Genomic DNA, 15590 nt, shown 5'->3' on the forward strand with positions numbered 1-15590 from the left:
ATCTTTGTGGAGCCCATGAGCACACGGTGGACACAGAAGGATGATAGTGGACACTAGAGGAAAAACTTGGTGAAAATGGTGCCCCAGGAAATTTCACCAAGGCCTCCTGGGAGCTTCTGAGTGGGGAGGCAGAGAGGAGAGAGGCAGTGGAGCCCCCACCCCCCCACCGTGGACTCCCAGTCCCCTCATCCTCACCGTGGGAGGCACTGACCCTGTAGCCCCTGTCCTTGTGGTCAGAGTCCAGCAGGGCCAGGGGTGCCTGGAGGGCCCGCAGGGGACGAGTGTGGGGCTGCTGACCCCCAGGGCCACTTCTGCTGCTTGGGGTGGGACAGGTGCCTACCAGGAGATGAGGGGTGGGGACATTGTGGCTCATGCCTGAGGGATAAGCAGGCAGAGATTGGGGCAGGCGGCCCGGGACAGGGTTTGGGGTCCAGTCTCCCAGCACCTCTCATGCATGCTGCAGCATGGGCAGAGACAGGGCACGGCTGGGCTCCCCGGCCCTCCTGGGAGGGGTCTCCGTGCTCCTAGGCAGGAAGCAAGAGCCTGCCTGGACGGTTAGTCCCCCGCTGTCTCCGGCTCCAGGGAAGTACCAAGCGGGGTTTGCTCAGGATTTGCAGGCTCACTGGGCCCCCCACGGCCTGAGACAGGGAACCGCCCCGTGTGTGACTTCCAGGAAAGCAGTCAGCAGCAGCCCTGAGACTCAGGCCAGGGCCCAGGTGGGAGGCAGCTTCAGGCCCAAGGAGGGGCTTCCAGGCACAGCGTGAGGGCGTGGCCTCGTCCTGTGCAGCCAGGAGACCTGGGCTGCTGCTTCAGCCTCCCAGCTCTAGGTGTGTGCCAGGGTCCCCAGCCTTGGGATGACCCTCCCAGGAAGCTGTCCCTTTACTCCCAGGATCAAAAAGACAGAGGCTGGTCATCCCACTGGGACCCACCCCGGTGCTGGGCACCTCCCGTTCTGGGGTGCCACATGGGCGATTCCCTGAGGGTGAAGATGACGGGGTGCCATGGCTGGGTCAGTGCAGCCGGCAGCCCGAGTCCACCCCTCTCTGGGCTCTGGCCTTCAACTGCTTCAGGCCACGGTGGCTGGGGCCCACCAGTTGGCCATTCTGGGCTGCTGTCCAGGCCTCCGCGTGGCGCTGCTGCTCCAGGCAGCGCTGCCCATGGTGTAGGAACAGGCAGACGGTGGGGGTCCGGCCCAGCTGCCCCCATAGGCTGCTCTGGGTAGGGGCAGGTGCCAGCGTGCGGGCCTGGCTGAAGGCCGCTGCAGCCCCCACTTCGTCCCCCAGGCTCAGCAGCAGGCGGCCCCTGGAGCAGAGGTCCTCTGCCTGCCACGGGAGGTCCCCATCCCCTGCACCCTCCTGGAGCAGTTGGTCCAGGTCCCTGAGGGCTCGGTCGCATTCCTGCAGCTGGGCCAGGCAGGTGGCACGCAGGCGCAGGTGGCAGGCACCCCCACCACAGGCCAGCATGGCCAGGGAGCAGAAGCCCAGCGCCTGCCACGGCCGCCCCGTGTCCAGGAGGGCATTGGCTTCCCGGGCAACGGCCTGCACAGAGGAGGGAGGGAGGAAGAGAGCCTGGGTCAGCCCAGCCAGTGCCCTGCGCAGCCCACCTCTGGGGCCCCCTCCCTGCGCTCCCTGCATCCCAGCTGGCTCTGCAGCCCCTCCCACTGGTCCTCTGCAGGCTGTCCCCGCCCCCAGGACAGCGGCCCACCGGCCTCCGCGACCCAAAGCCGGGAGGGCAGCGAACCAACCGAGGGACAAGCAGGCTGCTGACCAGGCCTCTGCGCGCCCGCCAGTCCCGGCCCCACCGCACCCCTCAGCAGGGCAGGACCGGCGGGGAGTGCCCAGCTCCGGCCGTGCCGCCGGCGCCTTCCTTTCCCGGGCCGAGCTGAAGCCCCCTCGGTCGGTCACCCTCCTGGGCTCAGGAACCCCCGGGAGAGGCTGTACGGAGACCCCGCCCCAGACTGTGGCCCGGCCTGGAGGGCGCGCTCAGGCCCCACACAGCTGGGCTGGGTGGGCAGCGGGAGGAGCACGCAGACCTAGTGGGGGGACCGGCTGCCAGCCCCCGTAAGTGGGGAACGGCTACTTCCGGTTCTGCTCGCGTTGCTCAGCATCCTTGTGCACTGGAGAGGCAAGACCGCAGCTTCTCAGAGATGCTGCCTCAGCCCCGCCTCCGAGCCCAGAGGCCCCGCCCAGCCCCGCCTCCGAGCCCAGAGGCCCCGCACAGGCCGCCTAGAGCCCAGAGGCCCCGCCCAGTTTCTCCTAGAGCCAAGGGGCCCCGCCCAGGTGCTTATCAGAATTCTGAGACCCCGCCTGGGGAATTTGTGGATTTTTTACGCACGCTTTTTTAAATGAAATTCCTCTGTAGTCACTGTACATGCACCCAGAAACATAACTTGCGGTTCGGTTGGTGGTTTTCATTTTGTTTGTTTTATTTTTTGAGTGGTTTGTTGACTTTCTAACTTTACCAAAGTTTGCAGAACAGGGCTACGTTGGTCACACACCTGACAGACGGGAGCAGATCCGCCCCTGAGGGGCTTTGTCGCCTTCCTAGATCGTGAATGTAACAGTGAAGCAGCCACAGCTCTGCGCGCGGGCTTGTTCTAGACTCGGGTTGCAGATTCTCAGAATAAACGTTTTTCACAAAAGGAAAAAAAAAGCCAGAGGCCTCCCCAGAATGCCCCCCAAGTCGAGAGGCCCCGCCCAGCCCCACACCCGTGAGCTCAGAGGCCCCACCCGGCCCCACCTCGGAGCCAAGACCCCCGCGCCTGCCCCCGGTTCCGGGCTCAGGAACCCAGCCCACCATCAGGCGCTGTCGGTTGAGGCCACGGGAGCCCCCGGCACGCGCAGGCCCGGGAGAAGCTGTGGCGCCGCCCTGCGCGAGGCGGGCTTAGTGCAGGGCAGGCTCCGAGGGGTCTCCCCTCTGCCCCCCGGAGACCCTGGCCCGCCGGTGATGCTGCTCCCGCCCACTGCACACGCGACGCGCACCCTGCGGGCGCACCTGGGCGAGGATTTGTCGCTTGGAGGCCTCCAGCAGTCACAGCAGGAAGTCCAGGTCCGCGGCGTCCTGCTCGACCATGGCTGCCACGGACGCCCGAGCGGTGCGCAGGGGCCCCTGCAGACGGGCACCGGCTGCCTCATAGCTGCCTGTGGGGGTGGGAGGCGGTGGGTGGGCGTGGGCGAGGGGCTGCGGGCAGAGGCACGGGGATTCACCAGCTGACACAGCCCCTGCCTCTCCCCATGGTCACCGCAAGGGGTCGTCCCCCCACCAGCCCCAGCAGAAACGGAAGTGGGGACCCTGCTCTCAGGAAGCTGCTGGCACAGGCCACCCGAGCGGAGCCCGGCCTCCGTGGGGCACAGAGGGGGGGGGTCCGCGGTCATGCCTGGGTCCTCAGAAGTCACTGCTGTCCAGGGTCGCTTTCCCTGCCGATCAGGTCAGAGGGCGGGGCAGGCCAGGCCTACCCAGCGCCATGAGGGCGTTGGCCAGCAGCAGGTGCCCACTGGGCTGCCCGCCGTCCATCTGGACCAGTGCCTCCCCAGCGGCCAGAAGGCCCTGGGCGTCGTCCTCCCGGAGGGGCCGGCTCAGCAGGGCCCGGCAGTGAGCGTGCAGGCCCTGCGCGAGGAGGCTCTGGATGTCGAGCCTCACCACAGCGGCCGGGTCCAGCTTCAGGGCAGAGAGGCTGTTGGCCACGGCTTCCTGGAAGGGAGGCGGGTGGGGGTGGGGCTCCGTCTGGAGGGGCTGCCCTGCCTGCCCCTCCCTGCCCTGCCTGCCCCACTCTGGCCACGACAACCCCATTACCCCCCACCCCGTTTCTGCTGGGCACCAGAGGGGATCTCTCACTGGCCTCTGTCCTGAAGTGAGCTGCCCAGAGCCCCTGAACAAGGCTGGACACGGCCCCCAGAGCACACCCTCCCAGCACCCATGCCTGCCCCTCCCAGTGAGGGCAGCCTGCTGGCCTGGGGCTCCTCCTCCTGCCTGGGCCACTGGGGGCTGTGCCCCGAGGGGTCGGGAGTCAGGATCCTGCCCCGCACAGCCTGGGAGGTGGCGGGGGTGAGGGGGCCTGGGCCACCACCCGTTTCTCTGCTGCCCGAGCTGATGTGAGGAGTGGTTCTCCTTGTGGAGCCAACCTTGCCTCCTGCTCTCGGGGTGACCCTTCCAGCTCGGCTGGATCTGCTCTGTGGGTGTTTGGCTGAGTGTGCACCCACGTTTACAAGGGGTCTTGCACGAGGGCTTCAGCAGTCTGTGAAAATGCGTGTTATGTGGAGTCTACGTGAGCTTTGCTTTTTTTGGTCTTTGAGCCATTTCCCACTTTCTGTAGTTGGCGCCTGCCTAGCTCTGGGGTCAGGGTCTCTCCCTCCTCTGCAGGTCTCTCTAAACATTGGTGCTTCACGGGGAAATCCACCAGGCACAGAGCCTTTCCTGGTTGGGGGTCTCTGATGCCCCAGATGGGGCACTGGTCCTTCGCTGGTCGGCTCGTGTCTCTATCTCTCTGTGGCTTCCTCCCGGCAGGTCTTGTATTCCGAGGAGGGGGCTCGCTGCATCCAGTCTCTGAGGCCACTGGGGTGGGATTCCCTCCTCCTGCAGGTCAATCCCGGCACCCACCCCACCCCCCCCTCAGCTCTGGCCTTCTTTCTGGCTGTCACTGTGACCATGTCCTCTGGGCTCTGAGGTCCACAGCCGTGGTTCCCTGGGTGCTGTCCCCGGCTGCGTGTCTTCCCCGTGTCCCCAGGGTCTCCTCTCTGCTCCGTGGCCACCCAGCACCCATCTCCTTTCACAGAGGGGAAACTGGCGTGGAGAGGACAAGCAACTTGGCTGAGTCCCCTCATTGGACTAGGCCCCCTCCCACTTGTGCACCGGGGTGGGTATCCAGGGGAGCGGGCCTGGGTGAGGACATGGATCCCTGCAGGTCAGGGCCTGTCCTGCGTGGCACAGTGGCAGACACAGAAAAGTCATAAAGAAACCAATGAACCTGAAAGCCCTCCCAGCACACAGGCCTAGCTGGTGTGAGGGGGTCTCTCACCTGACGGCCTGAACCACAGCCCCTTATGTTCAATGGCAGCTGTTTCTGCAGAGGTACAGAGACTCAACGCAAAAGCAGGCAAATCAAGTCCTGACCTGGCTGTGCCCCAGCAGACATGACTAATCGATGCCAGCACTTACTCCCATGGCTCACGTCCCTGAGCCCCTCTCAACACACTGCCCTGGCAGCCTCCACCAGACAGCTGAAAGGAGCCCCCTGGCCCACACCCCGTGGTGGGACTGGATGGGGGAAGCTCCCTGGGGAGGACCCCGGTGCCCTGAGAGCTTGCACAGGTGCCCAGCACAGGTTGAGGCTGCAGGCACAGAAGGGCAGTGGCCCTGACCTGGGTGCCTGGTGGTGCAGGTGGGACTGATGTTGGGGTTCTGGTGGGTACCCCGCTGCTGGGCATGGCTGGGCCCCCTCCCCATCCTCAGCATGGCTCTGGGTCTCCTCCCTCTCTGCTCACTCAGCCCCAGGTGGGGACGTGGATCCAGCATCTGCTGCTGGCCCAGGGCCAGGTGCACAAGCGCCCACCCACACAGAGCCTGCACGTTCCCTGGCTCGGCCCGCAGCATGGAGTTGAAGTCGAACATGGCGGTTTTCTTCTGGCCCAGGAGCCCATAGCGGCTGGCTCGGGCAAGCAGGGACTCACTGGCCTGGCTCCCTGTGGGAGGGGGCAGTCAGGATGTGGCTGTGGCTCATCCTGGCACCGACCCAACAGGGCAGAGGGTGCTGACTCTGGGCACCAAAACACAGGGACAATCAGGGCTGGCTGGGGCGCCAGCCACAGGACGGCCACCAGAGGAGTGATGGACAGCCTGAGAGGAGGGGTGCTGTAGCTGCTTCCGGGGGAGAAGGGAAAGGCAGCCAATAGGAAGGGGTAGGGTGGGGGGGAGGCAGCCAGGGAGGAGCCCTCTGGCACATGTGCAGCAGTGGACACGGCCAGCAAAGCGCTCGGCTCGGGGTGGGGGGCGACCAGCCGTGTCCCTTACCCACCAATGCCACCGGGAAGGACTCGCTCAGTCCCCCCTCCCACCCCTGCAGGGGCCTCTGTCAGGCCAGGGGGAGCCAGCAAGGCCCACCATGGACCACTGGCAGGCAGGCCCCTGGCCCACACTTCCCACCCCCCGTGCCCTGGGACAGGTCCCACCTCCCAGGGCTGTGCCCCTGTGCCTGGAGCTCAGCCAGGAGGGGAGGACAGGTGCCCACCATTCGGTCACTGTGTCTAGTTCTTGGTTGGGGGTGGGGATTGAGTTGGGAGAGGGGCCTGACTGCCCACGGGGCTGAGGGGGCTGAGATGGACGCCTGGCTGGTGCCCGGCTGCTGCAGACGCATCTCGGGCATTGCAATTATACTTGCATGGCCAGGGCCTGTGTGCAAGGTGCCCCCACCCAAGATGCTCCCGGGGCACACACACCTGAGACCAGCCCTGTCCTCGGACCTCACATCCCTGACCTGCAGCTCGGCAAAGACCCCCCTCCCCCACCCCCTCATGCACCTGCCACAGGATGGGCCTCTTGGGCAGGAAGCCAGCCCCTACTTGCAGCGAAGATGGCCAGAGAGAGATAGGTGATGGCATCCCTGGTGCAGGCCCTGCTGTTGGCTGCGCCTGGCCATGCCCACAGGATGGCCAGGGCCCGAGTGTGGCAGTGGCCCTGGAGCAGCTGCAGGTCCTTGGGGCAGAAGACATCCAAGGTGGGCTGCAGGCAGGCGGTGTCCCTGGCCTGGATGAGCCTCTTCACCAGCTGCAGGGGGAGCCGGTCATGGTACCCCTCAGGCGTAGCTGCTCGGTCCTCCCCATGCTCCCGAGACTCTGGGGGTGCTCCCAACTCGCCCCTGGATTGGAGCCCAGAAAGTGCAGGGGGTGGCTCCGCTATGCCCCCGCGAGGCTGGGGTGGGGGTTTCAGGGTCATCAGGCTCCCAACACACAGGTGAACACCTTGCCAGCCAGGGTGTAGGGAGGGGCTTCCAGATCCTCAAGTTCAGAGCCAGGAGCAGAGCAGGAAGGCTTGGGGAGGACAGAACCCCAGCTCTTGAGGCAGTCCCCAAGGAGACCCCCCTGTCGCCACCTGCTGGCCGCTCATGCGTTCTCCAGTGCCTTGGCCAGCAGCTCCTGTTCCAGGATGCGGTTGCCCCCAGGGCTAGGGTGATGCTGGGGAGGGCAGGGGTGACAGAGGGGTGGACAGGACCCTTGGCCAGTCCTCCCCAGCCTGAAGTCCCCCCGTCCTCACATAACCTGCTGCCCATGTTCCAAGAGCGAGGCCCCTGGAGCGTGCACCCAGGTGTGGGTGGGTCTCACTGGGGAGCAGAGGGGTCGCAGGGCCAGGCAGGCAGGGTCCTGCGGGCCGGGATTCTCCTTTGACCGCTGGGGGACACCTGCCCTGGCTGTCTCCTGGACAGCCTGCGAGGTGGAGCACAGAAGATGGGGTTGGGGGGCGGAGCGCCCACCCGGACTCCTCACCTGGTGGCCTCGAAGTGAAGCCCCTGCGCAGCTGCAGCAGCACCAGCTGCACCAGCACCATGGCTGTAGGTGGTCTCTGTGTCAGGGCTGCCCACAGGGTCCTGTGAGCGTCATCCAGGCGGCCCAGGCGGTACAGGGCATCGGCGGCCAGCAGGCATGCAGCCTCATCCTCCACGTCCAGCTCCATTAGCAGCGAGGCCAGCTGGTACACACCGCGGGCATCCCTGTGGGAAGATGCCATGCACCTCTCACCCATGCAAGTGGGGGGGGCACAGGCGTCTCTGTGCACCTGGCCTGGGCAGCCCTTCAGGTCGGGCCACGAGGACGCTGGGCTCCCAGAGGGACACTCACGGGCCACGCCGACCCCAGGACCCTGGCTGCCCTTCCTAGTGGCCGACCCTGGGCCCCAGCCTCTGGCTCCAGCCTCCTGCTACCCTGTGGGTGGGCATTCTTCAGACAGCAGGCCTGGGGGCGGGCAGAGTGTCAGCAGGAGGGCTGACCCTGAGCAGACTCTGCCTCAGTTCTCCGTTCTGCAGAAACAGGCGGGAGCTATTTGGCCCTGTGGGCTCAGGGCCGTGGGTTGGGGCAGACTGGATGATGGTGACACTTCCCAGAGAGAACAGAGGGAGTCCCTGGTCCTGAGGGTTTCTCCTCTCCAGAGGACCCAGCAGGGGACTGCAGGACCTGTGTGTGTGCTGATGTCACCGCTGCCCCCTGCCCGCTAAAGCACCTCCCCCACACCTCCCCCCAATTGAGAACAAATGGCAGCAGCTGGACGTTCACCTGTTGGGTCCTGAAGTCTATCAAATGGGGGGAGGGGCTTCCGAAGTCAGGGACCATGCAGGGGACCTGCTCCCCGACCCAGCATCCCCAGGGCTGTCTCCATGGTGAGGGGAGGGAGGATGCCACCTAGAGGCCTTGGAACTAAGAGCAAAACATCTGGGGCCATTGGGTGGGAGCAGGTGCACGCCTGATACACACCTGGCACAGCCAAGCTCAGCGCTGTGACCGGTATGGCAGGTGCACAGAGAAAAGACCAGAAGGAAATGAAACCGGGGGTGACGGGTGCTGTTGTCTCTCGGTGTCTGGCGGAGGGTTGTGTCCAACCCAGAGCCCAAGGTGTCCCTTGTGGCCCGGGAGCTCTCCCAGAACAGGAAGAAATATCGCCGCTGCCTTGCAGGACCAGACAGGAACAGCAGCCCCGGCCCACGCTGCGGTACTCACCACTCTGGGCCGCGCTGCTGTCGGGTCCCGCAGCCTGGCTTCGACAGCTCGGCGCGGGGCGGGAGCAGGCGCTGCAGCATCCGGCGGCCCTCCTCCCGCAGCAGGATCAGCAGCAGCCCGCGCTGGTTCCAGGGCACGAAGGCCTTGGTGGCCAACAGCGCTTCCTTTGGCCAAAGCCCGCACGCGGTGACATAGTCCAAAGTGCCCAGGAAGGCGCTGCTGGCCAGCACCTGCGACAGCCCGCGGCCGCAAGGCGAGCACGCAGCTGCCAAGGTGTGGCGCCCCCTGCTCCACCACCGCAGGGAAGTCCTCCCCAGCGCCCTGGGCGTCCCTGGCGTGCAGCGCGCAAAAGCCACTCTGCGCCAGCAGCAGTGCGCGCTCCCCGGCGTGGTCCTCGGCGGCGCCCCCAGGGCTAGGGGGCTGCAGCAGGCGCTCGCACAGAGCCCTGACATCCGGAACTCAGCCAGGTGGGTGCCCAGCGTAGGCTGGGCCCTGGCCAGTGCCACACGGAGCAGGATTCGGAGCGCGCAGGTCACCGGTGCCTGCAGCTCACGATCCGCGTCTTCGCGGAGCTCGGGGCGGCTCCGCACGGCCTCCTGGAAGCGGGGAAGCCCAGTCCGCGGCCTCCTGGGCCTGGGCCCGGACGCGCTCCTGGTCCTGGATGGACAGCACGGCCTGGAACTGCCGGCGCACGGCGGAGGGGCTCTCGCGGAAGGCGTCGTGCAGATCCCGCAGCGTGTCCTCCGCGCGGCCATCCAGGAAGAAGGCGGCGGCGGCGCGCGTGACCAGCAGGGTGGCCAGGCGCTCACCTAGGGGACCCCCTGGGAGGTGGCGCCCGAGGCCTCCCGCCCTACCCGGGGGCTTTGGACCCCTTGCGTTTACTTTCACTCTGGCGCCCAGCAGTCCAGGACTTGGGGCCGCGAGGACACTGGGGTCTTGAAGCCCCTCAGGGACAGAGCAGGGTGGGAAGCAGACCCCATGACCAGCTTGGGGTGGGTGGCACTGCCCCAGCACCACTGTGTCTGCCTCACCCCAGAGCCCAAGTGGAGCTGGAGCTGGAGCTTCCTCGCCCCCTGGCGGTCACTGAGGGAATTGGAGCACTGGGGTCTCTGCTGGGGGACCGGCCCTGGCTCTGACTGCGCATGGAGGGCCCTTGGGTTTCCTGCCTGCTGGGGGCTACCTGGAGACCCCAGGCGTCCGTGCCTCTCTGAACTGGATGTCCCTGTCAGGCCAGGGGGGAGGAGGAGGCAGCGGTGCCGCTGCTGAGCCCTGGGCCCTTTCCTGGTTCCCCTCGCCTGTGGCCTCTTTCGACGAGGCCCAGAAGTGCCAGTGGTCGGCACACATGGGCCTGTGAGGACCCAATGGGTCAGGCCGGGCCTGGTGCGCCACGAACATCCCCGCCACACGTGTGTGCACGGAGCTGTGTGAGGGGGAAGGCAGTGCAGCAGGCCCAGGGCCAGGAGGAGCCCAAGGTTCTGACTTCCCAGCCGTACTCCATGGGGGGCCCGCAGCGCCCAGGAGAGCTCCCAGCCCAGCCCAGTTGTCCAACCCTGTGCCTGGCGTTCCTCTCAGGTCCTGCAGGGGCTCAGCACTTCCTTCAAACCCAGCAGCAGCGGCAGCAGCAGCAGCAACCCTCTATGCCCAGACCCCATGGGGCAGGAGGCCTGGCACGCACACATGTGCACCCAGCTGCCTCTGTCCCCGCATCACGGCGGCCAGAGTCCAGTGTGAGATCAACCCTGAGACCACCACCACCAAGAGGCCCCGCCTCGTCCAGGCAGCTGCGAGCCCCTCTTGTTGGTTGCTACTGCACAGAGCAAGGCCGGCCCCGAGCTGTACTCCCCAGCTGATCCTGGGGAGTGGCGTCCAAGGAGATCCCAGGGGTTCTGGGGTGTGGGGAGTTCCTTACCCCTGTCCTTCTGAGAGTCTAGTCACATGGGGCTTACTGCTGTGGCCCAGGGGTCACAGGTCACACATCTGGGGCATCTTGCTGTGGCCCAGGAGTCATAGGTCCATTGTACCGCACCCATAATCAATAGATCCCTGGGGCAGAGCACTGAGGGAATTGGAGCACTGGGGTCTCTGCTGGGGGACCGGCCCTGGCTCTGACTGCGCATGGAGGGCCCTTGGGTTTCCTGCCTGCTGGGGGCTACCTGGAGACCCCAGGTGTCTGTGCCTCTCTGGACTGGATGTCCCTGTCAGGCCAGGGGGGAGGAGGAGGCAGCGGTGCCGCTGCTGAGCCCTGGGCCCTTTCCTGGGTCCTCTCGCATGTGGTCTCTTCCGCCGAAGCTTGGACACCAGCTTCACCTCCCAAGGACCTGGCTGCCAAGGACAAACTTTGTTCCTGCCTGCACGCAGCCACCGTCCAGCACCCGTGCCCACTGTCCAGCACCCGTGCGTACTGTCCAGTGCCCGTGCCCACCATCTAGTGCTCGCGGTCACTGCCATCCAGGGTGCTGCTGTCTGTCCAGGCCCCACATGCGTCATCTGTGGGATGCGTGGCTGGGCTGAGCGGTTCCCCCATTCACGGATGTCAGTCCTTCCCTTGTTAGATTAAAAACACTAATAATCCGAGGGGCTGTAAATGCTGCCCCATTGTTGTTTTAATTTTTATTTTCCTGATTACCAGTGGGTCTTATTTATTAAAATTATTTCTTTTCCAATCTGGTGAGGAGAGAGAGAATGGATTCTCATTATTTTACTGTGCGTGCGCCTTGTGGCTCAGAGCTGGCTGCTTCCCCAGATGCTGCTCACCATCTGTGTGCTCTCTCGGGAAGCGCTCTCACCAGCGCTCATCCTGGACGTCTACTTACTGGGGCGCAGGGTCCTGCAGACACCCGCCGGGCTCCTATTTGCCCAGTGTGTATTTTGCAAATATTGTTCTGTGTTTTTAGATTGATTGCTCCTTTGTTTTTACAATTATAGAAAAAGGAAGTTTAAGACATTTAATTAATAAAATAACCAGTTTGCCTTTGTTCTTTGCACCTTTGTAAAGCTCTTCTGGACCCAGAGGTCTTGATGGGGTTCTGGAATTTTCTTTCAGGAACTGCAAGGTAGGGCGGGCATTCGGCACAGAGGTGAAGCTGGTGCTAGGGCCACCCAGTGCTCACTGAGGGCCTGGCTTGAATCCTACCCACTCTGCTTCCCTCCCAGCTTCTTACACAGGGGCCCTGGGGGGCAGAAGGTGATGGTTGGGTTCCTGCCGCCCACATGGGAGACCTCGAGGGAGTTCCTGGCTCCTGGCTCCAGCCTGGCCCAGTCCAGGCATTGTGTGTTGGGAGGGAACCAGCAGGTGGAAGATCTCTCCCTGTGGGTCTCTGCCTCTCTGCCTTTCAAATAAAGCGTGGCAAAAGTGAAATGCGGTGCCATGGAGCTGTTCTAGAATCTACCGGGAATGTCATCGGTGGAGAGCGTGGCTGGGGGTCAGCAGGCTGACATCAGTGTGGGTATTGTGGGCCCATTTCTGTGTCTCCGGCCTGCGTTCTTGCTTTTCTGTCCAAGCCCGAGGTCGTAGCCCCACGTTCCTTAGCGACTGGCAGAGGGCTCCCCACCACTTCCGTCTTCATTGCCCTTCACCCTTTATTCTAACGCAGATCTGTGGGAGGGCATTGAGCATTCATCCTTTGGGCAGTTTTAAGTATCTTTTTTTTTGCTAAAAAAAGATTTATTTTATTTATTTGAAAGGCAGAATTAGAGAGAGAAAAAGAGCTAAAGCGAGAGCGAGAGGTCTTCCATCCACTGGTTCACTCCTCAAATGGCTTCAAGAGCCGGGATGGGCCAGGCTGAAGCCAGGAGCCAGGAGCTTCCTCCGGGTCTCTCACGTGGGTGCAGGGGCCCCAGGACTTGGGCCATCCTCCACTGCTTTCCCAGGCCATAGCAGAGAGCTGGATCGGAAGTGGAGCAGCCGGGATTGGAACCGGCACTCATGTGGGATGCAGGTGCACACTGTGGCACGGTGCCGGCCCCTCACCATCGCCCCTTAATAAAATCCTGTGCTTCTCTTTGTAAAGTCATGTAACCCTGTGGCCTAGTGCAGGTGGACACTTGAAAACCACAGTGTCTTTGAGGGCTGTGTCGGCGGACATCAGCGGATTCAGGAGTCCTGTTGGCCAGTCTGCAGCTCCCCTGTGCTTTCTCAGTCCCTGCCCAGCCACTCCCAGTGCCGGGGGGGGGGGGAGGGCGGTCATCGTGGCCTCCCTTGTGGTCCTGCCTGGCGTCTCCTGCTCTCTCTTCACCCTACTCTGCTGTCCAGTGAATGAGCCAGAGCTGGCGGCACCACGTTCTTGAGTGGACCTGGCAGGCTTCGCGACTACCATTGTCCAGGACGCCAGCCGGAGAGGTTTTGTACCCCTCTCTTTCCTGGCTGATTAGGGTTCCTGTATGCAGCAGTGCAAACCCCTTTCCCGAATCTCTTGCAGCCATGAGTCTTCTTCACTGTTAACAATGTAGCGAGTTGCATTCTTTTTTTTTTTTTTAAGATTTAATTTACTTTTTGGAAGAAGTTACAGAAGGAGGGAGAGACAGAGAGAGAGATCTTTCATCAGTAGTTCACTCTCCAGATGGCCACAATGGTGAGAGCTGAGCTGATCCAAAGCCAAGAGCCAGGAGCTTCTTCCAGGTCTCCCACACAGGTGCAGGGGCCCAAGGACTTGGGCCATCTTCTACTGCTTTCCCAGGCCATAGCAGAGAGCTGGATGGGAAGTGGAACAGCAGGGACTAGAACCAGCGCCCATATGGGATGCCGGCGCTTCAGGCCGGGGCTTTAACCTGCTGCGCCACAGCGCCGGCCCCGTGAGTTGCATTCTTAGGGAAAGGTGACATCCCAAGCCTGACATCACTTTAGCTCAGTTTCCATTGAAGCTTGCACCAGACCCTGAGGCTTGACCGGGGTTACAGTTGGGGTCAGCTCAGTCCTGGCCCCTCCCCCCAGGTACCATGGTGCCCAGTGGCTTCTAACAGGCACCACCAATGTTCCCTGAGCTCCTGTGGCCACTGGGGCTGATCCTGGGTCCCACAGGTGGCTGGGCTGAGCCACAGTCCAAGGTGGCCCCCTTCAGAGCTGGTGTCCTGGTGCCAGGAGGTGAAGCCGCCGCTCATAATGCCGCTGTCCACTATGAGCACTTGTTCGAGTCTCGGCTGCTCCACTTCTGATCCAGCTTCCTGCTGATGACTTGGGTAAAGCAGTGGACGATGGCTCAAGCATTTGGGCCCCTGCACACATGTGGGAGACTCGGATGGAGCTCTTGGCTCCTGGCTCCAGCCTGGCCCAGCCAGCATCATTGCAGCCATTTTTGGGAATGAACCAGTGGATGGAAGCGCTCTCTCTCTCTCTCTCTCTCTCTCTCTCTGGAATTCTGCCTTTCAAATAGGGAGTTGCTCTGGCTCCTAGGAGGGGGCTTCAGAACCACACGATGTCACGTCCACTGTGCTGGATTGATGGAGCACCTAATATGGTCACATGGCCAGGCAGCTTCTGCCCGGGGCCCACCTCTCCCTTCTCTGCACTTCCTGGTGAACATCCCTGAATGGAAGGCAGCCAGGTGCTGGAGCCATGTTGCCCTCACACTCACTGGGAGACTGGCGTCAGAGCTGCCCTTGGCCTGTGACCTGCTGCCATTTGTCCTGTGCCCAGTGTGGCCGCGTACCACCAGGGGCAGGGGAACAGCCTTTGCCATGGCCTCCACAATGTGTGCCAGCGTCTACTCCACTGGTGGCAGTGGTACGTGGAGGCCCCCAGGCCCTGCCCTGTCTGGTGGGGTCTGTGTCATCCGGGGTGCATCCAGATAGCTTTGGTCCTTTTGTGGGATTGAAGTTTCAGAGCCCCTCTTGGGGCCATGGCTGCCAGGCCTGTGGTGCCGCCCCTGGTGCCACCCCTGGTGCTGCTGTGACCTCCCAGACTGCAGAACTGTGCACCAGGGGACTTCTGACCCTCTCACGGGTTCCAGTCTGGTCTGGTCTGGTCCAGTTGGGTTTGCTCAGTGTTCCCAGCACTTCTGACATTGACCTGGAGCCTGGAACACAAGTGCCTTAGGCAGCCGTGCTTGCTGCCCTCTCAGGGTGAGCCGGCTCCTGCGGGTGGCTGCTCGTCCCTGAGTGACCCGGGTCCTGCCGACCATGGTGCTCTACCCACCTCAGAGCCAAGGTAGACATGGCCCAGCCCGGCAGAGTCCTGGCATACTTGGCTCTCCATTGCCTGTTGCCCAGCCCTGCAGGTCCCTGCTCCCCCCCCCAGCTTCTCCTCCCCCAGGTACTTCTCCCCCAGGTACTCCTCTCCCCAGCTGCTCCTCCACCCCAGGTATTCCTCCCCCAGCTGCCCCCCCCAGCTCCTCCACCTCCCCCCCCGTCTCTCTTTTTTTTTTTTTTTTTGACAGGCAGAGTGGACTGTGAGAGAGAGACAGACAGAGAGAAAGGTCTTCCTTTTGCCGTTGGTTCACCCTCCAATGGCCACCGCGGTAGGCGCGCTGCGGCCGGTGCACCGCGCTGTTCCAATGGCAGGAGCCAGGTGCTTATCCTGGTCTCCCATGGGGTGCAGGGCCCAAGGACTTGGGCCATCCTCCACTGCACTCCCAGGCTACAGCAGAGAGCTGGCCTGGAAGAGGGGCAACCGGGACAGGATCGGTGCCCCGACCGGGACTAGAACCCGGTGTGCCGGCGCCGCAAGGCGGAGGATTTGCCTAGTGAGCCGCGGCGCCGGCCCCCTGTTTCTCTTGCTGGCTCCTCCTTTGGGGAGCACCATGGGGGTTTGATTATGGACACTGCAGGGGACACACCCCAGACCACCATGATTGCTCCGTGTGCCCTTGGTGGCCCTGTACACCTGTGGTGGCTGGGGCGGTGAGGATGCCCCTGGGACCCCTAAACTGGGCTAAGCCCCCAGTGAGAGGTAGCTGG

At 63.6% G+C, this 15590-nt stretch overlaps 1 protein-coding gene across 1 annotated transcript; it reads right to left on the reverse strand.

Annotated features, from left to right (window-relative positions):
* Nucleotides 1-1010: 1010 nt before the first annotated feature.
* Nucleotides 1011-10094, reverse strand: LOC133759300 (tetratricopeptide repeat protein 34-like). The gene is given in 11 exon segments (XM_062190217.1): nt 1011-1538; nt 2995-3140; nt 3456-3695; nt 5517-5678; nt 6555-6783; nt 7492-7699; nt 8700-8951; nt 8953-9157; nt 9160-9314; nt 9316-9508; nt 9995-10094. Coding segments are annotated over 11 exon segments (2418 nt in total).
* Between the last annotated feature and the right edge of the window lie 5496 nt (nt 10095-15590).

Source organism: Lepus europaeus, chromosome 5 (genome assembly GCF_033115175.1).
Source record: "Lepus europaeus isolate LE1 chromosome 5, mLepTim1.pri, whole genome shotgun sequence".
Lineage (NCBI taxonomy): Eukaryota > Metazoa > Chordata > Mammalia > Lagomorpha > Leporidae > Lepus > Lepus europaeus.